Source organism: Zootoca vivipara, chromosome 3, assembly GCF_963506605.1.
Source record: "Zootoca vivipara chromosome 3, rZooViv1.1, whole genome shotgun sequence".
Classification (NCBI taxonomy): domain Eukaryota; kingdom Metazoa; phylum Chordata; class Lepidosauria; order Squamata; family Lacertidae; genus Zootoca; species Zootoca vivipara.
In genome coordinates this window covers 27,767,320-27,788,345 of record NC_083278.1, presented here as the reverse complement: position 1 = coordinate 27,788,345, position 21,026 = coordinate 27,767,320, and the positions used below count along the sequence as shown (strand labels likewise).

The following is a 21,026-nucleotide window of genomic DNA, read 5'->3' as shown; positions in this document are numbered from 1 at the left end:
CACCAGAGATTCACATGCAGGGTTACATGTTTGAATTTTTTAATGTTAAGATCTCACTGTATGTGAGACTCTTGCATCAGACGTTTTTACTTGGCATGCTAGCGGTTCATTCCTGAGCAAGTATATACGCTTGCTTCTGAATATTCTTTTGCATAAATAGAAGGCAATTCTGTTACCACAAAGTGACCCTTCCCCATGCTATTAATGGCTAGTAATCGTGATTGCTATAAGTTACCTCCATTATCAAAGGCAGCATTTCCCTAAATCCCAGTTGCTGGGGAATAACAGCAGGAGAGTGCTATTGCTCTGGTGCCCTGCTTGTGAGTTTCGCAATCTGATTTGCCACTGGAGAAAAGAGGATTCTGAACTAAATCGACCTTTGCTGGTCAGATCCAGCATAGCTTTTCTTTGGTTCTGTGATTTCACCTCTTACTGTAGCTCTCAGTTTCTCATCCCATATAGTTCAGTGGCTTCATCAAGGAATCTTTTGCCTAAAGCTGGGCTTGAACCCACTTCCCTGAGATTAAGAGTCTCATGTTCTACCAATTGATCTAGCTATGATGACAATAGACCCATTGCAAGAGCAAACTTCTCACACAATTCAGGATCTAATTTGCAGATGCCCAAGATGCTGTAATACTAACTTCAAATTAGCATGTAACCACATGCATACACACTCTTTTTTCTTATTTGCTCATAAGGAAAAGTGCTAAAAAGTAAACTCCATTGCTTTGCCATAAGCAGCAATATGTTCAGTACAGGGCTCCTTTTTGGGGTCCTTGTCCAGTCCCTGGTATCCATTCTGCATTTGTCTTCCTGCTCTAGGAATATTATAGAACTTTAGCTTTTTACAATCCATTACCCACCGTGAGAGCCAGTGTGGTGTAGTGGTTAAGAGTGGAAGACTCGTAATCTGGGGAACCGGGTTCATGTCTCTGCTCCTCCACATGCAGCTGCTGGGTGACCTTGGGCTAGTCACACTTCTTTGAAGTCTCTCAGCCCCACTCACCTCACAGAGTGTTTGTTGTGGGGGAGGAAGGGAAAGGAGAATGTTAGCCACTTTGAGACTCCTTCGGGTAGTGATAAAGCAGGATATCAAATCCAAACTCCTCCTCCTCTTCTTTAGCTCAAACATGCATTTTGAGGATCTACTTCTTAATCTTTTACTATATGTTTGTATGATGTTACTGTTGCTGTTGCAACCAGCCTTTTGTCAGACAGCAGTCCAGTAATGAATGGGTCCAGAACTTAATCTACCAGCTGAAGACCAGTGTTGTAGAACTCTAGCCAGAAAGTTGGTGTTCATAAACTCCTTTAAGAAGAGACATGGAGAAAACCTTTAAACAAAACAATTAAAAAGAAGAGAGAGAGAGAGAGAGAGAGAGAGAGAGAGAGAGAGATGGAGCATATGTGCATGTATCAAGGGGTGTGTCAAGTGTTGTCTCATTTAGTTCTCTATTTACACTTCCATAAAGCCTCAGGCCTGTTACTGCAACTTTTTATGACACTGTCTGCTTTAATGTGCAAGCTAATGACAACCTATTCCTTATCATTCATAATGGCCTCTCTAGCATAAGGTCTGGCAGGCATTATTGTGAGTTGTGTGCTTTGTGGTATAATGTCCCTTTCTTTGTATAAGGTTGTCTTGTGTCCAGACCTGGATTTTCTTCATTAGGTGGTTTTTTTTTATTCTTACCTTGCCAGTGGTGTTTTCTCTGCCACCAAATCCCCAGGAGGTCAGAATGCATGACTTGCATACTTTGAAAGAGTGACGGGGCAAGCAGCTGTCTACCCAGATAGGACAGCAACCTTGTGGAAGGATCGCGTCATATTTGTGTGCTGTGCTTGTGTGTTGCTATTCAGACTTTCACAACAGAAAACTACTTGCCCCATGGGGATTCTCCTTTCTCTTGTCCCCCTTCAGTCCCCTGCTCAACCCCATCATCTGCTCTTGAGGATACCGTACCTCAGTCTTCTGGTATCCATGAAAGCTCAGAGTCTGGGGCACCTGTCCAGGGGCACCACTGGAATGGGTACTATGGCACCCAGGGTTGCCAGTTTGGGGACCTCTGCCTTACTCATTCTTTAGTATTGATTGGAGCATTTATATGGCAGAATATAGCAATATTTGTTCTTCAAAATAACTCCATAAGACTATATAACAAGTACATTGCTTATTATTGGCAAATTTGGTGGCACTCCTTCAGATATTGTAATTGCCTTATATATTTTGATAGCTGGAGATATGGGAGGTGTATGTGTTAAATATATTCTGTTCCTTTATGCTTCATCAGAATCAGTGTCTTCAACCATGAGCAACTGTGATAGAGTTGGATATGTGCACACAAAGCAGTGTGGGTTGTATTTTCAGATCATGAGTCAATTCAAAGAAAGATTAATATTTCTAGAAATCCTATTTAAGTATCCAGTGAAAGGATTTCCAGTTAGGTCAAACATGCAGGATTGAATATGTACTTAGCTGAAAGTAATGCAGCTATATATGCTGTGACCTCTTAAGCATCAAGGTATGCTACAAGGTACCAGCTCTTATATTTTTAGCTAATGATGAGTACATTAACTTTATATATAGTAATAAACTCTATTTTAATTCTGCTAGCATAGATATGTTTCTGGCTGACAATGCAGATGCCTTCATTCTCGTGCCCAGAATGCTTAAAGTATACAATGATGCCGCTTCCATAACCTTTCAAATGAACTCTAGCCATGTTCTCATACACAAGCTCTCTCTGTGTTTCTTCATTTCTTGAATTCTTTACTTTCCTTAAAATAAAGTGACAACTGAGTGAGAAAAGTATAGTGGAGATGTTGTTGGCCTTCTGACTCCTTTCTCTCTCTCTCCAACTCTAAATCCCATTGGATTCGTGGCCCACAGTCCCCAGAGTCATATTCTATCTCCATTTGCTTCCTTGTGTTCCTGCTTTTCAGCCCATTACCTTTTTCCTTTGCCCTTAGTAGTGTCTCCTTACCTGAAATGAGGAATTTGTAATAATATCCCTGTTCTTCCTCCCACCTCCCAATGACTGCCTTGTGGGTCCCTGCTTGGATTGATATTTTAAAATTAGGGCTAAGTCAAGCCATTTATAAAACTGGAGATTAGTCATAGTATTGAAGTTGGCAGCACTGTCATTTTCTATTCTATTTAGGGGTGTGCATTAGATATTTTAGTGTCTACTGTATTATTATAGCTCATTTCCCCCCTCCTAACTCTTCTTGTAGTTTTGTCTCACTATTCAGTATGGGTCTGGGGAACTTGTGGCTCCTCAGATATTGTAGGACTGCATTTCCCATCATGATAAGGCTTGAGGAAAATGATGCAGTCCTCTCAGAGGTATCATTTGCTCTGCTATTCCTCCAAATGTTTCATAAATACATAAGCTCTTCAAAGCATATTCAATCTTCTTTATGTTTATTTTGTGTTCCTTATTTTTAGTAATAGTAATGGAAGGTTACAAGTTATGAAACAGCAATTCTATTTTTTTTAAAAGAAGTATCTTTCCCGGTATTGACCTGCTGATGGGAATGGGGATAAGCTTCAATTGTTGAGGGAAACCTTGAAGCTAAAATTAATAAAGTGCTTTTAGATGTGTTCTCAGAAAATGAAGGGGAATGAATGAACCTGTGGGAATTCAGTTCAACTCAAAAGCTGGGGTGTAAAATCACTTTAGCACATCTCCTATAGAGAGGATATGATGATACAGAGTATACATGGGATTTCCTCCCAAACATCTCCACTTTCACCTAATAATAGGCAGAAAACCATCAATATTGGGTTGGTTTGACATTTCCCCCTTACTCCAGGGTCCTAACCACTTGGTCCATCTTGCTTTATTGAAGGAGGGAGTGCAAACATGGTTTACAGGACCTACTTTACTGTCTAGTCTAGTAAGATAGAGCTCCAGAGTACCAGCAAATACATGCTTGTGGAGATGTGCCTTGACAGTGGGGGGAGTAGAGTGATGTTTGTGTTATCTCTTGAGACTTAATAAATATCTGGGAGCCCAAACTCTCCATAAACAGCATAATGAATTTCTATTATTTATCTATGTTGTTGAATTTACTGGATTCTAAACTTTAGGATACTGGTGGTAGTTTTCTTTTGGGATTCATTCCTTTCCTCAATTTCTGACTTGTAAGCTGACTCAAAACTAAAACCAGCTGAAGAATCCATAAGTGAATATTGGCATCTGCTTAGAACATATTACATTAGATAATTGAGTCTTCGTGACTACAGTGCCACAACAGAAATAGAAGATTTTGTGATACGCTCCTTGACTGTGAGAAGAAAAAAGCAGCAGATGATCTGTGTGGGAAGTGACAAATGAAGAAAATTGAAAAGTTGAAAACTATTTCTGCTTACATGCAAAGTTTGAGTCTTCGTTAGTAACTTAGTTATTTTAAAAGAATCTGATTTTTTAAAAAGAACTTGACCAGAGTTCAATTTGCTATAAACAAAAACATCTAAAATATGGTTTAAAACTTGTAGCTTTTCTGTCTCTAAGGGATCAGGTTCTAATATGATTATTCTGTAAATGAGATATTTGGATATAAACATTTTTAATTGGCTGCAATTGAGATTTCAGATCTCTTGTCACATCCCATTTAACCCAAAAATCACATTTTTCATAAACTTACTAATTAATAGCATATTTGTAAAATTCACAACATGCCAGAGATCAGTAATGCTTCCATATTATTATTCTTTACTTACATCCTGAGAGAGCTTGCTAGAAAGCCGGTTCAGGACTTCTGGCTGACTTCTAGCTGAGCTTTCTGAGTAACTTGATGGGCTTTTGCTGAGGATGCCTTGATGGCTATGCTAGGTCATCCACCTCTTTTGAATAGTGAAGACAATTAAATTGGTGCAACTGGCTTCCATTAATGTATCAGCCTGGAAAATGCCCCTTCTAGATCCAGAGAGTAGTACAACAGTAGTAAGGAGTAGTACACTCTAGTTCAGAAATTGTTGAAAAAATAAAACTATTATGAATGCACATTTGTACATATAGTTGTGCTGTACTTGCTTTTGTCTTGGGTGTGTTTTGTTAGATAATGCTATTTTTAGTTTGGTTGACTTCAAACTTTGACAAAAAGGGAAGACCGGAAGTGAACAGTGAAATCACTATAATAACATACTTCCTGTTTGAAGTGAGGGTTTTTTTTTAATCTATTAGGCCTAGACAGAGGATATGTCATTTCCTGGATTACTTATCTTTAGTATAGATGGCCTGCTGTACTACATAATCTCTTGACCCCCCCCCAAACATTCATCAGGGTTTATATCTATAGTACAGAAGCAGGGAATAATCTTAAAAACCTTTGCTTGCTAATTGCTTGCTTAAATCTATGACCTTTAAATAAATATGTTTAGGATTAAGATTGGGTGTGTTTAGTTGGAGATTCTTCAGCAACAGTTATATGGCTAAAGTCATGCTCCTCAAATGTTTTGAAATGAGGCCAATATATACATTTACTCAAAACTTGAATATCACATCAATAGTTAACATTGAATTTTAAAAAAAATTAATGCTAACATGTGTGCAATATTTATGGCAGTATGTATTTAAATAGAATTTAAGTGTGACATAATAGAACAAGCAAATGTGCAGGACCCCAGAGAGGAGCTTATAGTCACTTTACTGTTCCTCTGTCTTTTTTATTCCTACATCGTGTACCCAGTAAATTTTACTCAGAACCATGTTGCTCCTTTTATGTGACGGCTCCGTTAAGTCACCTTATGTTAACCGTGTGTGTTACATGATGAATTGCATTGTGAGACCTGAATCAACCGTATATCAGACTTTTCAATTGTTGTCTACGTGTTGGCAGCTTCACATCTAGGCTTCTATCGCTGGGTTGCAGGCAGGGATGCCTTTTATTGACTACATGGGAGCTGCACCTAATACAGAATTCTACAATTTCTCTATGGTCAGAAGTAGGGTGTAAAGAGTTTATTACTCCAATTCAGCTCATCTATAGGGACTTTTTGATGCCTACCTTGTTAGATAAAGATTTCTGCTCAGCCATCTCCCCCAATTCAGAGGTCATCAGTCATCAATAATGTTTATATACTGCCTAATATGTAAAATCCCTAAGCAGTTTTCATAAAACAGGCAGGAAAAAGCCATAAACAATTGGATTCAAAAGGGCTATCACAACATGCAAGAGATTTTTTTGAATTTTGAACAAGGCCCATATCTAGAAACTAGCAACTCACTGTCAGTGGTCTAGCAGCAGTTCAAACATCTTTACTAGATACTTTATTTTATTTGAGCATTAAATATGTTGCTGGGTAGCAATACTGAAAAACAAAAGAGCACGCCATCCTTGTTGCAATTTTGCCAGAGTGGTTCTTCTACTTATATGGAATATTATTAATTGATCCAAAGATTATTTAATTTTATGTTCATTTTTCCATTCTCACTCTGTCTTGCTTTACAGTTTTGTTTTTAAATGACTTGTAAAATTAGGAGTTATTACTACATATATCTATCTTGGTCTGCTTTTGAAAAGTGTGAAATGTCTTTGCCCCAAGGAGGTTATATTTGCAATGTAGATGATGCAAGAATTTATAATTTATTCAGGTCTATTTGTAGTATGTACTTGACATTCCATGATGCTATATTGTGGAGTGGAAAAGGATAACTACGGTACTCTAAAATATAATTACAATTAATCTTATATATATAAATATATATACAGTGTATATATTTTTTTATAGGATAGTTTGAATTCCCTAGTTCTTGATTTGGATTATCCAGCACTGAGGAAGAACAAGAACATAGACAACTTCTTAAACAGATGTAAGTTTCCCTTATATACAATACTGGTCATTGTTTTTTAATGTTAGGTGAAATTGTTTTTTATTCACCTGTCTGCCCAAGCTATATTAAAATTTTGAAAAAGGAGTTGTGCTGTTAACCATATTTGACAATGCAATCTGCCAACTTCAATTTACCAAATTATAGTTTAGTATAACGCACACGAACATGAATGAGGTGCACTGAGTCTTAGATTCACTGTACTCTCCCTCTACTCTTCTCGCACAACTAGGAGCAGGACTTTTGAAGCTTTTGAAAGCCTTGAGAAAGGTGTGCCCTTCAGTTGATCGGGTGGGAGTGTGCCTTCAAATGCCCCCACCTCATGTTTCTCATTCAGGAAGTGCATAGAAGTGTTAAAAACTTTCTCTCTGCTTTGTTCCTCTCCCCAGCCCAATTCTACCACCATTGCCACTTCTGAAAACGGCAGCACTGGTGGCAGCAACAGCAGGGGAGATTCCAGCCAAACTGTTCTTTGAAATGGTGCCTGCTCCCCCCCCTTAACATCACTCCAGCAATGCTTAAAGAAGGGTTGGATGCTGCTTCAGAGAGTGGTTATGCTTTGCAAGTCTTCCACCCCACCACTCTCTTGCTGGCTGCATTGCCCACTCTGCCATACTCTTACCAGTCATTGTGGCCTCTGCCAGCCTCTCCAGTGCTGACCTCTGTCACCTGGCCGCCTGCTTTCTCCCTCATTGGCCTCTGCTGCCCAGTCGGCCACCCAATAAATTTCTAGTACCACCAGTCTGTGGCCACACAACCTGCAGTGTCATGACATTCTTAACAGTTTTATATTTTAGTTAGATATCATCTAGGTTGTATCCAACACTGAGCAATTGGATTGCCACTTGCTCAACTGGACTTGCCTTCCCTTTCCTCCCCATGTGCCCTCCATCTGCTCTAGTGTGCATTCCAACCCTCTGGAGCAAATTTTGACTGCAGCACTGGATACAACCCATGCAGATACTATTTCATGTAGACAGAGGGGAGGAGAGAGAGGATGATACCCACTTGGTTATCTGGTGGACAGTGTCTGTTCGTGGATGAGTGGTGGCTGATCACCATTGTCCCTGGCTGCCCCCAGTGCCCTCTGAAAGTTGTTCTGGAGGTTAATAACTATGATTAACTTAGATTCATCAATTTCAGTGTGTCTGTCTAAGTAAAAGTTAGCTGACTAGAATCCTATAATTATTCTGTACAAAAGGCTTAAAATGGACAGAACCTTTTGTCAAAATGTTATGCTTTTTCAAAACACATGACTGATCGTATTTGTATAAACTGTTTGTGTGCATTATAATGTCTTCTTTTAAATTGTTAGATGAGAAAGTTGTGGAAAATATCCGTGGTCTTCAAATGAAAGCAGAAGATTACGATGTTGTTAAAGTGATTGGAAGAGGTGCATTTGGTGAAGTACAGCTGGTAAGAATTTATAAGACCTTTGAATTTGCGTACAAGTTTAACTTGTTTGAAAATACCTGGTATGGTTAGGCTCAATCTCCTTTATATTTATTGAACACACCATTTAAGAACATGTTTTGTTCAACTACAGATGTCATGTAGTATACAATATGATTTTTTGTGCAGATTCTGGCTTCCTGAGATTATTCCGCCCCCTCTCTTCTGTTTGCATGGTGGTTGGATTTCCAGTGATCAAATTACAGGGCTTTTGCATCCTGTTTGTTGGTGGCTCAAAGCCCTATCCTCCCTGCCCAGCTGTATGGGCATGATGAGGGAGTTGAATAATTAACTACTTTTATTTTATTTTATTTTATTTATTTCCATATCATATACGTTACCAGGAATTAATATAAAAAAGGTATTCGGCAAAAAAATTCGACAATTTACTCACTAATAATTTCACTGGACAGGGATAGTAAAAGCGCTTCTATTTCACTCAGTTCCCTTCTATCCAAGATCAACCAAGGCTTATCCAACAGACAGTTTAGGGGTGTATGCTGTCAACTTGAACAACTATTGCTTAATGGCCCTTCAAGTTACGTGCGTTTAACTTGTGCACATTCAACTTTACGTGTGTGGCAATAAATAAATACAAATTAGAAAGGCGGTGGGGTTCCAGGGGAAACTATGTTGGCAGTCCCATCCACCATTGAACCTAGTGAATTTTGAGTATGTGTTTTTGGTTCTAGGCATGATCCATGGAACATAACCACAAAGTAAGTTGTGGGCTTACAGTATAAAAACATTGCAATTACGCATCCCTTTCTTTAGCCTAAGGAGTTATGTCCCCCAATCTCTCTTACAAATTGGTTCATTATCATTGCATCATGGAAATGTTGCTGTCCTTCATATTCTCTTAAATTTTATCCAGTTTGGTTTTTTGGGTTGGTGGGTTGCTTGGACAACTGGATTTTTCTTAAATGTTGGTCTTCTTTGAAATGAAACCATGATATTTGGATATACGTATACATATATATAATTCCCCAGGGTTCTTCAAGAAAGGAAGTGGAGAATGTTCTTTTCAAAAGCATGAAGTGGGATACACCCCCCCAAGACAAGACAATCTAATCCGATCCCAGATATTAGTTAAATGATATGTCATTGTCTCTTGATAGTAGTGGGTAAACCCCCACCCATTCTTGGGCATTTACTTAGTTGTAATAGCTTGTTTGTTTTAACTTCATAGAGAATAATAATAAACTAAGAGCTTCCCACAGTCTCAGTCATCTAACTAATCATCTGAAAGTTGTAGTCTTAATATAAACAGTATTAAGTGACCCTGTGTATACATGGTATGTCACCATTAATCTTAATCTTGAGTCCTACTTAAAATTTTGACTTATATTAAGACCTAACAAATGTACATCTGCAAGATGTATTTCCCCAGATCACCCTCTCAATCCAGCAGTGCTTCCAAATCAGCAAATGTATGCTGGCATCTTCACAAGTTGGCTTGTATACAGTTCCTTGTATACAGGGTTGTTGCAGCCAAGAGCATGTTAGGCAAAGTAGCATTTTCAAAAGGAGGCTAGGAAATGAACTCCTGCATATGTGCAGTAGCTGCTGTGGGACGATTGTTGAACAGTCTCCAATGATGTACAAGCATGGGAATGTCCCATTTAACTCAGTGAGGCTTACTTCTCAGTAGGCATGCACAGGATTGCCCTGTACATGCCAAAAGCTGCACACTGATACCCCTGCAATTTTGTGATTCTCCCCACATTTTGTTTCACCAATTGTTCCATTAGTGTAGTAGGAAAATCTTTTTTTTAAAAAACCCCTTACTTTTATCTGGTTTAAAAAAAATAGCATTTTTATTTTACTGTTGTCTGGGCATGCCTCTCTGTTGAATATTCAAAGTCACATCCGACTAGTCATGTGAGGGGAAAGTCAAACATTTTCTTGAAAACTATGCAGTGAAGGTCCTTTGTATAATCTCAAAAGTGTTTACTAAGAAACAAGTTAATTGAAATTGAAACAGTTTAAAGAAGTGAACATGTGTACGTATTACTCCTGCAATATTCCTCCTCCTCGCTAAGAACTGCCAATATATTTGTTGCAAGTACTTCCCCTGCCCTGCTAGCAGACCACTGACCATGCAAGACTGTGCCTCTGCTCTTCTTTTTACTTGATAACCTTTCCAAAATAACCCAAAGTCTTCAAAAACTTGGTGATTGCTACTTAATGCAAATTGTGCCAGTTTGCCCAGTTACTCACACATCAGCTTCTGTAGTGCAGATCTTTTCTTCTTCTTCTGTGTAGCGTACATGGTTATAATACCTTGTTGCTTATACAGTTACACAGTGCTGTAGATGAGCAATGCCTCTCTGCAGGTAAACAAATGAGGAAATATGCCTTCAGGAGAAGGTTAAACAAACAAATTGCAAAGGTATTGGTCCTTTCCTGGGTAGGTTACAATGTACTTTAATCCATATACCGGTATGTTGAAAAACTTAAAACAATCTCTTATCTATTTCTCAGTGTATATCTTTTGTAAGATATTTAACAGTATGTCTTTTCTAAAATACAAGGCTGCTTAAGCTGCAACTGAGGAACAATTCTTAGTTGCCACCCATCTAGAATATTTATTCTGGATGTGTCCACAATAACAATTGTCTACAATAATTAGAACAGTGTTTCTCAACCTTTTTTGGGCCAAGGCACACTTGTTCCATGAAAAAAATCATGAGGCACACCACCATTAAAAAAGTTAAAAAATTTAACTCTGTGCCGCCCTATATTGACTATATAATTATGACTGTAAGAAACACTTGCCAATTGCTGTGTTGGTTGCAATCTCCTGTAATAAGGCTTCACAAGCCGCTGATTTCTCTGCCAGCACAATCCTTTGCTCAGCAAGTTTCAGGTTGAGCTCATCCAGCCAGCTTCTTTAAGTTTGTCTAAAACCACCCTCCTGTGGTGGTGGCTGTTGAGAGCTGTGCTCGCCCCGCGTCGTGACCCGGCCGGCTTCCTTTCCAGCGGGTTAGTGCCGTAAATTGGCGGCCGCCAGGCACGTGACAATGCAAATCGCCCTTCTCGTCGCCGCACGTCGCCACACACCAGCCAGCGTCTCGCTGGCTAGTGTGCCGCGGAACAGCGGTTGAGAAATGCTGAATTAGAATATACTAGTCATTAGTAATGGGGCAAGCAAAGCCCCTTGCTCAGTGCTACAGTTCCCAAGTGCCTTGTAACTAGTTGGCTGTCAGGTGCTTGGGACTTTGACAGTTGGGTGGAACAACCCACCATTCATCATGTGACATAATAATGAGATCAGGTAATTGACAGGTGGATTGTCCTTCTCACCTGTCAAGAGTTGGCCAATAGGGTGGGGGACAGATAACTATTTCATCCACTGGAACAACAAGCTTTGTCAAGAATGCTTTGATGGTGTTTCCTGCTTGGCAGGGGGTTGGACTGGTGGATGGCCCTCGTGGTCTCTTCCAACTCTATGATTCTATGATTCTAAGCTTCCCCACTCTTGTACTAGTGTCATCAAACACCAATTTGGTTTAATTGCAATCAGAGGGTGGTGAGAAATAAATGAAAAACATTGAAAGCTGATTATCCCCTATGAGAATAGTTATTTTCATATCCTGCCTTCTTCCAAACAGGTGCAAAGTGGTATTTTTAACACCCGCTTAGGTAGATTCAGCTGAAAGACAGTGGCTTGCCTAATGCCAACCAGTTAAGCAATTAATCTGATTTCTTGACACTTTGCAATGATATTAATAAGTGTGCTTCTGTGCATATGCGAACTGCGCAGAATGATTCTGCGCATGCGTGCATGGCGAACCCGGAAGGAAACGCTTCCAGGTCCTCCGAGTACGTAACCCGAAAAGTACGCAACCTGAAGCGTACGTAACCCGAGGTATGACTGTACTTAATGGTACAGCAGAATAGGCACTCTAGAACCAGTTAACATCTCAAATGTGCTTTGTAAAAAAAATTGCCCTTTCACTTAAAAATGAAGTGTTATTTTAACATATTGCATGAATTGAAACTTCCATTAATAGTGCAGAAAGCACTTATGGATATTAACAGCATTTTCCTCTTTGTTTTCAATGGGGCTTCCTCCCAGTATAAGTTTGCTTCCTAGGAGAGTTTAATAAATCATAATTACCATTACCAGATAGCAGCATTTCAGTTGTTCAAAGCACTTAACAAACATTATTCACACTCTTGGCCGCTTGCCTTGTAATACCTTTAAAAATGCTATCACAGTCAACTAGGCTGCTTTCATGAAATGAATTAATGTCATTTCCTTTTTGAGTAGAGTGTTATTGATGAATCAATCAACTACTTAATCAAGTGACTGAATATTGGATGATGCATGTGAATGGAAACTACTTCAGGGTTTTTATTTCATCAGTTCATCTCAAGGGACCAGTTCTGGTTTTCCAGAGAGGTTTAATTCTGACTTCAACAGTGCAAAAGAGAGCTTCACCTATGTTGGTTCTACATGATTAGATTGCAATCCCATACAATTCTCAGTAAATGTCACTGCAAACTTTCTTTGTAATGTATTTCATGTATACCATGCATGAGAAAATGTGTCCACATCTGTAAGACCAAAAGGGTCTTTACAGACAAGGAGGTTGTAAAAGGCAAGAAAAAATTCATTTAAAAAGAACATTTTTGCTGAAATTAATAAACAAATAAAAAGTCTTTAACAAACATAAAGCCTACAGCAAGCCAAGCAAAGAGGAGTATGAAGAACTAATTGATAAACTAATAACCCTTACATCATTTTTCACTAGCAGAAAAGGCTGGAGAGAGAGCTGTACCTCAGCCATTAATTTCTGGGCAGTGAGTTTAAAGTCTTTTTCAAAACTTCCTCTTACTACTTGCCTTTGTTAAAAGGAGGTAGCAAGTCACCAGGGCAAGGGGAAGAACCATAGCTCAGTGGCAGAGCATCTACTTTCTGTGCAGAAAATCCCCCGCATCTCCAAGTAGGGCTGGGAATGACCCCTGTCTCAAGCCACCAGGGCAGATAGCATTCATCCCAATGTCTTAATGCAACTTACAACTTACAACCAGTGCCTTAGCAAAGGATTGTAAGGCAGAGACCTCTATTTTTAAAAAGCAGCCATGGTAAATCAGAAAATTACAGTCCTATATAATATGAGCTGCCATGGTTACAGTGTAAAGAGATGAGTTTTAGCATTTTAAAATAAATATAATGGATTTGATCTTTGCAGAAAGCTTCTGACTCCCTTCATCCTGTGTGGCTTACTGTGGCTCTTTCCTGCTTGAGCACATTGTGATAACCAGGATGCAAATGCAGCCAGAATATATTGCTGATACAGTAGTTGTTGTTTTTTTTAAAAAAAACCATGCTGCTTACTGAAATGTTTCTATTAGGCAACTCATATATGAAATAGTCAAAGAAGTAGAATTAGCTATACTCTGATTTTTATTATTGATGGAAGTGGATTCAGATTTCTGTATCATGGATACCAAGCCACACAGACAAAAATACAAAGGATTTCATTTAAATCCTGTAAGGTCTTGATAAAGTAAGTGACTTCTTTTTCTTTGATCAACAGGTTCGCCATAAAGTAACTCAGAAGGCTTATGCAATGAAACTTCTTAGTAAATTTGAAATGCTCAAAAGATCAGATTCAGCCTTTTTCTGGGAGGAGAGAGATATAATGGCCTTTGCCAACAGTCCATGGGTAGTTCAGGTAAGGTTTTCTGTGATTAAAATTCTGTGGTAGTTTGAGGTGACGTTTAAATAAGCATTGAGGTTTTAAATTGGTAGTGTTGTTTCCTTTATGTTGACCACATTTTGGATTTGTAGTTTAGAATCATAAGAACTTTATTCTTTTCTCCATCTTAAAGATTAACTGCTAATGTGAGGCGGTTTCAGATGTAATTACTTGATTTTGATTTTAAACATACATGCTACTATCAATGTTCAATGTGATGTTCAAACAAATTATGTTGCATTGAAAATGGTTCACCCTCCCATCAGAAAGTTTAATTATGTCATATGTGCAGCACAGTGTAAAATTACTTATACTGTATATGTTTTCGTTGTGTAGAAGCTGACAGGAATGTATTAAATTGGCTTGTAGTTACAGATGTACAGTTGTTAGAAGGTATAAATTTAATCTGGAAGGGGCAATTTTCGTTACAACAGTGTATATACTATTGACCTTCAGTGGATGTGCAGGAAGAGTACCATTTAACAGTTTTCTCTGGGGAAGTAAAGCACCTATTGGTATCAACAGACTACTACACAGAAAAGTTGTGGTTTCAGGAGTATAATCCAATTACTGGCCTATCAACTTTTTGCTGGGCAAAAGAAGGCTCTGCCCAGGTGCTTGAGCGTCAGTGCTCTTGTTACTGCCTTGGTAATGGGATCTGATTTCTCTTCACTTGACTAAACGGTATACAGTTGTACCTTGGCTCCCAAATGCCTTGTGAGTTGAATGTTTTGGCTCCCAAATGCCGCAAATCCGGAAGTGAGTGTTCCAGTTTGTGGATATTCTTTGGAATCCGAACATCCGATGCTGCTTCCGCAGCTTCCAATTGGCTGCAGGAGCTTCCTGGCCCTTTCCTAACATGCCTGTGAATAGATGTCACTTCTGATGCTGCCTTGTCAGAGGAAGGGGACATTTGTTTTTAATCAGTGCTTGACTTTCTCTTGAAATGTCCTGGTGAGCCATAAGAGATGTGTTTCATCAGTGACATGATGAGTAAACTGAATTATTCTGGGACTCCTTAAAGATTTGCTACAATTACTGTATCATACCAAAACTATTCTTAAAAGGCAGGGGGGAAAGCTGCTCTAGTTGCCATAAATTCACTGGAATTCAACAGATTGTCCTTTGTGGCAAATTGGCCAGTTTTGTGAAGTCTTTATATCTGTCCATCTTTCTGGGTGCAGCTTTTTAGTGCCTTTCAAGATGACCGATACCTTTACATGGTCATGGAATACATGCCTGGTGGAGATCTTGTCAACCTCATGAGCAATTACGATGTGCCTGAGAAGTGGGCCAAATTTTACACTGCTGAAGTCGTCCTTGCTCTTGATGCAATTCATTCCTTGGGCTTGATACATAGAGACGTGAAACCTGACAACATGCTTTTGGATAAATATGGACACCTGAAGCTTGCAGATTTTGGTACTTGTATGAAAATGGATGAAGTAAGTATGTGGTTCATTATGTGTGCATCTAAAATAATGTGCACTATATCAAGGTTATTTTAACTGTGCCATAGACAATAATTAGCATAGTGCTGTAGCTAAGATGATTTGTGCTGAGTCTCCTGTTTAGTTTTTAACCTTTGCTGTCAACTCACAAGGTAACCTCAGCCAAGCTACTATCTCTCAGCAGTATCTACCTTGAAGACTGAGAAAGAAGGAATGTTGGTGTGCACATTCAGGATATGGTTTTATTTTTCAGGTTTGAACACCAGGTCTAAACCTCCATCTCTTTTTAAGAAAGGCAAGAAATTTGTAAATTACTCTTTGTGAGGAAAGACCTCTTGCTTTACCACTTGCTGATAGTTTTCATAATACCCTAGGGAACATTAATTACAAAATAAAAGGCTGTCTGATGACTGCCCCAGAGACTGGCTTGGGGAAATGTAAGGGATTATGTGGATGCGGCACCTATCTTTCCAACAGGTTGTCTTACATAGGTAGTGGCTTTTCAGGTGGGACGAGAGACTGTCATGAGGTGTGGAAGAAGACCTCCTGAGCCCCACTGCTGTCTTTTCAATCATGGCACATATTCCTTATTGGATCAACTTCTATTTAGGGCTGTCAACAAATTAAAAAGTTTCAGTTGATTATTTGAACAACCAATTGTATTCACATACACTGTTAATTTTAACAGATTTTATCCCTGGTATCTCTTTTGCAACCTCACTGGGCACTTCTTAAAAACGATGGTGTTAAGTGGTATACAGTATACATTTCTGAAACAGATAAATAATAACTGTGTATTAGAAACTCTCACAATGTGCATCTCTTTACCATCACAGTTATTGTACAAACTACACACAGGGAATTCTTCCTTCTATGTGTGAGTTGTATAGAAAGGAGAATAGGATGTTTTTTTCATAATAGGCACTCCTTTTTCCCACCCACCCCCTTTTAGAAGCAGCAATCTCTGTTTTGCCTGCCTGCCCTCTTTGCAAACAATTGCTGCTTCAGCTTTTCTTTTTCTCTTTCCCTGGCTGCTTTGCTAATCTTTGTGAGTTGGTGGTTTTTAAATGTATGAACAATTCTCCTTAATAGAACATAGTTAGTGGTAGCCACCTGGAGAGCCTGCAAGGAAGTATATTTATTTGACTATATCACAGGGGGTACACATAAATAAAGAAAAAAACAAACGTGATAAAATTTTTACCAAATTAAAATTACAGCAGCAGCAACATCCTAACACCACAGTAAAGTAGGGGAAATTAATCAAACCCCATCCCATCTACATCCAAAAAGTTGGCAGAAGAGGTGGTTCTTTAGCTGTCATCTAAAAAAAGGAATGAAATGACAGGATGCACCTCAGTGGGGTGAGAGTTGCAAATATGTGGAGCCACCATTCAATAGGTTCTTCCCAAGGCACTCGCGCCTTGTGTATCAACCAGTGCTGGAACCATTAGGAGGGACTAATTTTCTGATCTAAGTAGATGAACAGGTCAGTGCAGGAAAATGCACTATTTCAAGTTCTACAGCACCACTTAGAATGGAGTAGAAAGTAGTGATCTTGTGCCTCTCTACAGTTTGCTCTACTTCATGGGTTACAAGTTCAGGAATGCTTACAATTAAAGCCCTACTAGGGACGCGGGTGGCGCTGTGGGTTAAACCACAGAGCCTGGGGCTTGCCAATCAGAAGGTCGGCGGCTCGAATCCCCGCGACGGGGTGAGCTCCCGTTGTTCAGTTCCACCTCCTGCCAACCTAGCAGTTCGAAAGCATGCCAAAAACTGCAAGTAGATAAATACGTACTGCTCCGGCGGGAAGGTAAACAGGGTTTCCGTGCACTATTCTGGTTTCGCCAGAAGCGGCTTAGTCATGCTGGCCACATGACCCGGAAGCTGTACGCCAGCTCCCTTGGCCAATAAAGCGATATGAGTGCCACAATCCCAGAGTCGTCTGCGACTGGACCTAATGGTCAGGGGTCCCTTTATCTTTAGCTACTTTGAAATAAATTTTCATTCATTAACTATTAGTGCTTTAATAGTGACCATGAATTGATTAAAACTTTTGCTGGTGAAAGAAAAGGAAAACTTTTCAGTAGAGTGATCTGTTTATCTAGTGAAATGGAAAATATTTTATTATTCTTGCTGTATGGAGTCAGGTTACAATTGAATTTTAAGTGATTGATTTGGAAATGAGCTTTTTTGTAGTGGAACCTTACTTCTAAGTAAGTGTGCCTATTAGTGTGGGTGTGAACTCAATAGCAAACATGTACAAAACTGAGCAACCGAGATAGCACCTGAGTTCAGCGTCTATCTCTTGTGTCAAGGTTTGCTTCCTAATGAGCACAATAACTTGCATGTATTTACTGCTTATAATAATCAAACCCATAGCATCCTCTAGTGGTCTTCAGATGACTTACCCTACTTAAAAAATTAAGATCAAATAAATCAAGCATACTTATTTGAAATAAAACATTTTCACCATTTAATTTGTAAGCACTTACACTTTTATTCCAGTGTATTCCAATTAATTCTAATTTGGAAAAATTTCAAAATATATTCTACTTATTTCTTGCTATTCAGCTGTGTCCTTAATCGGACATACATGCAATAATAATAATAATAATAATAATAATACAAAATTATTTATTTATTTATACCCCGCCCATCTGGCTGGGTTTCCCCAGTGACTCTGGGCGGCTTCCAACAGAAAAATAAAATAAAATAATCGATTAAACATTAAAAGCCTCGCTAAACAGGGCTGCCTTCAGATGTCTTCTAAAAATCTGGTAGCTGCTTTTCTCTTTGACATCTGATGGAAGGGCGTTCCACAGGGCGGGCGCCCACTACCGAGAAGGCCCTCTGCCTGGTTCTCTGCAACTTGGCTTCTCGCAAAGAGGGAACGGCCAGAAGGCCCTCGGTATGGACCTCAGTGTCTGGGCAGAACAATGGGGGTAGAGACGCTCCTTCCCCTACAAAAGGCTAGTAAGGGAGAAAAATCTAACAAAACAGCATTTGCAAAATTTGAGCCAGTTCTAAAAATGTGGATGTGGACTAGGGCAATGCTTTTATGACTAATACACCAAATAAATATTTTTAAAGTATGGATAAAGCTAATAGACATAACAGATTTCTTAACATGCAAACAAGATATTTTTTACTTACTAATGCACTTTAGCAGTCCACACTTGGGCAGTCCACAATGTTCTGTGAAAATTCCTGATGTCTATCTAAAATACAGTTGACATTTTGGCTTATTGTGGGATGAGGTACTGGTGCAGATGGAAAAGCAAACCATCACTGTCTACTTGGATCTGTGGATTATGCCAGTACCAGTATTTGTGATGCTGTGTGGGTCTTGCACCCACCCTACTCCCACCCCTGTAATTTTTGAATTTTACTACTGTTCTTGCTATGTCGAAAGTTATAGAATCTCAGAACTGTAGAGTTGGAAGGTACCCCAAGGGTCATCTAGTCCAACCATTTGCTATGTAGGAAACTCATCTAAAGCATCCAAAACAATGGGCATCCAACCTCTGCTTAATTAGACCTATGCCCTGTTCTTTTGTAGAATTGCTCAAGTGGTTTATATATGTTTTCCAGGCAGCCTCCTATTGAATCAGTTTCCTGAGCCACCCCTGCTCAGCACCAGCAATATAACTGTTCTGAGAACCATAACTACATGGTGGTTCCTTTATTCCATTGTTTCAGTGTAATAATTCAAGCCTCATATCTCTTTAATGATATTATAGCAATACTTACAAGCATAAAATGGTTGCTTTGGTAAAGCTTGATGATAATCAACATGATACTTAAATAAAAGAACTATTTACCAACTATCTTGTTAAAATTATGCTAAACATTAGATGGCCTATGCCTCCAGGCATTGCTTTTCTTATAACGGTGCAAAAACTAGCTTACTCTGCATTTCTTATGGTACAAAATATGTGATCAATCTGCCAACTGGGTAGACTCACAACCCTGATGGAGACACAGCAGGCATCCCCAAACTGCGGCCCTCCATATGTTTTGGCCTACAACTCCCATGATCCCTAGCTAACAGGACCAATGGTCAGGGATGATGGGAATTGTAGTCCAAAACATCTGGAGGGCCGAAGTTTGGGGATGCCTGGTCTACAGCATCTCACCTCTCTCTGAATCTGTGTCTGGAGTGTTCAAATTTTGTTTTGCTTGGGTTAAATATGGAAAAGAAACTTAATTACGCATAGTTAACAGTGGCATGCTAATTTTGTAATCCCATTATTTATGACTTCTAAAGATACAATTGATGTAGCAATTCAGCCTATTCAGTTACTTTATTTTGCATAGAATTGGACACCCAGCTTGTAAGAATCTGGAGCACCTCCAGATCATGTGTAGTTTTTTTGAACTGCAGGGAAGCATCACAGCTGTGTAAATACAATGCTTTTGATGAGATGTTCCCCATAAAACATTCTTCTTAGTGTCTATTATTTTTGTAACTACATGTTACTTATTAGTATGCCTTTAACACTGATGTCTTAAATAGATTTTTTTTCTTGCCCGAAATGATCTGTCTGCTAAAAGAATACAAAACAGCACCTCTAGTGGTTACTGCAATTCAAAAACAAGTTTTGACTACTGCATATTTGCTCTTACATTGTGTTATTGGTCAGCAAACCTTTGAAATCCTTGGTTTCACTCATACGCCCTTACTTTAAGCCTGCTTCGTAGTTGCGGCCTCACAAGCAGATGGCCCTTCCTAATGCATTGTAAACCACCCTGTGATCCTTGGATGAAGGGCAGTATAGAAATTTAATAAATAAATAAGTGTAACCATATCAGTGGAGTGCAACATGATAAGCCATTTTGTGAGAACAACTTACTTGAGTTACACAACGCCAACATAGCACCCTTTATTTTGGGGATTGCATAACTAAGGGAATAACTTACTGAACCATCTGGTGAATATTTGTATTAGGTTTTAGAACATGGAGCTACTTGATGGGATGCCCTATAAGTATTTGTCCCAGTGTAGGCACTTAACCATCTTGTAAAAAGTCATCCTGCCATATAGTGCAACATGAAACATGGCTGACTCTAGTAAATAATTCTAGAACCAGGAGGTGTCTAATTTTACATGCTTAGGAGTAGGGAGTTCAGATTGACTGAGGAACTGGGAGAAAAATAAGTATAGAATTAGAACCTTAAATTAAATGCTTTACTCTCTACAAAGTGTGGTACTAAAAAATAAGAAGCTAAGACTGTTGAAAGATGGATTTTCCCATTTTTCTTCAGATGGGAATCACACTTTTGACCCTTCAGACATTGCTGGGCTTCAACAAAATCATTTCCAGCCAACTTGGCCAGTGGTTAGGGATGATGGAAATTGCAGTCCAGCAGCATCTGCAGAATGACAAGTTCCCTACCCATGTCTTAAGATAGCACTGATTGTATGACCCTGATCTCCTCAAATGCTAAACAGTAAAGAACTTCAACAACTCATGCAACTCATTATTTGCCACCCCTGGGGCAATGAAGTGAGCTTTCGCTGTGTATTGGTATTGGCATTTATGAAAAGAATAGCATTTCATAAAATTAGT

At 39.1% G+C, this 21,026-nt stretch overlaps 1 protein-coding gene across 4 annotated transcripts in view; it reads left to right on the top strand.

Moving 5' to 3' along the window:
• The window catches only part of ROCK2 (Rho associated coiled-coil containing protein kinase 2), a 74,492-nt gene that overhangs the window by 17,225 nt on the left and 36,241 nt on the right, over positions 1–21,026 (top strand). For all 4 annotated transcript variants that reach the window (XM_035109844.2, XM_035109843.2, XM_035109846.2 and 1 more), the window contains exons 2-5: positions 6,740–6,821; positions 8,155–8,255; positions 13,841–13,978; positions 15,187–15,447. In XM_035109844.2, coding sequence (XP_034965735.2) covers positions 6,740–6,821; positions 8,155–8,255; positions 13,841–13,978; positions 15,187–15,447 — 582 coding nt within the window. The remainder of the gene's footprint in view (positions 1–6,739; positions 6,822–8,154; positions 8,256–13,840; positions 13,979–15,186; positions 15,448–21,026) is intronic.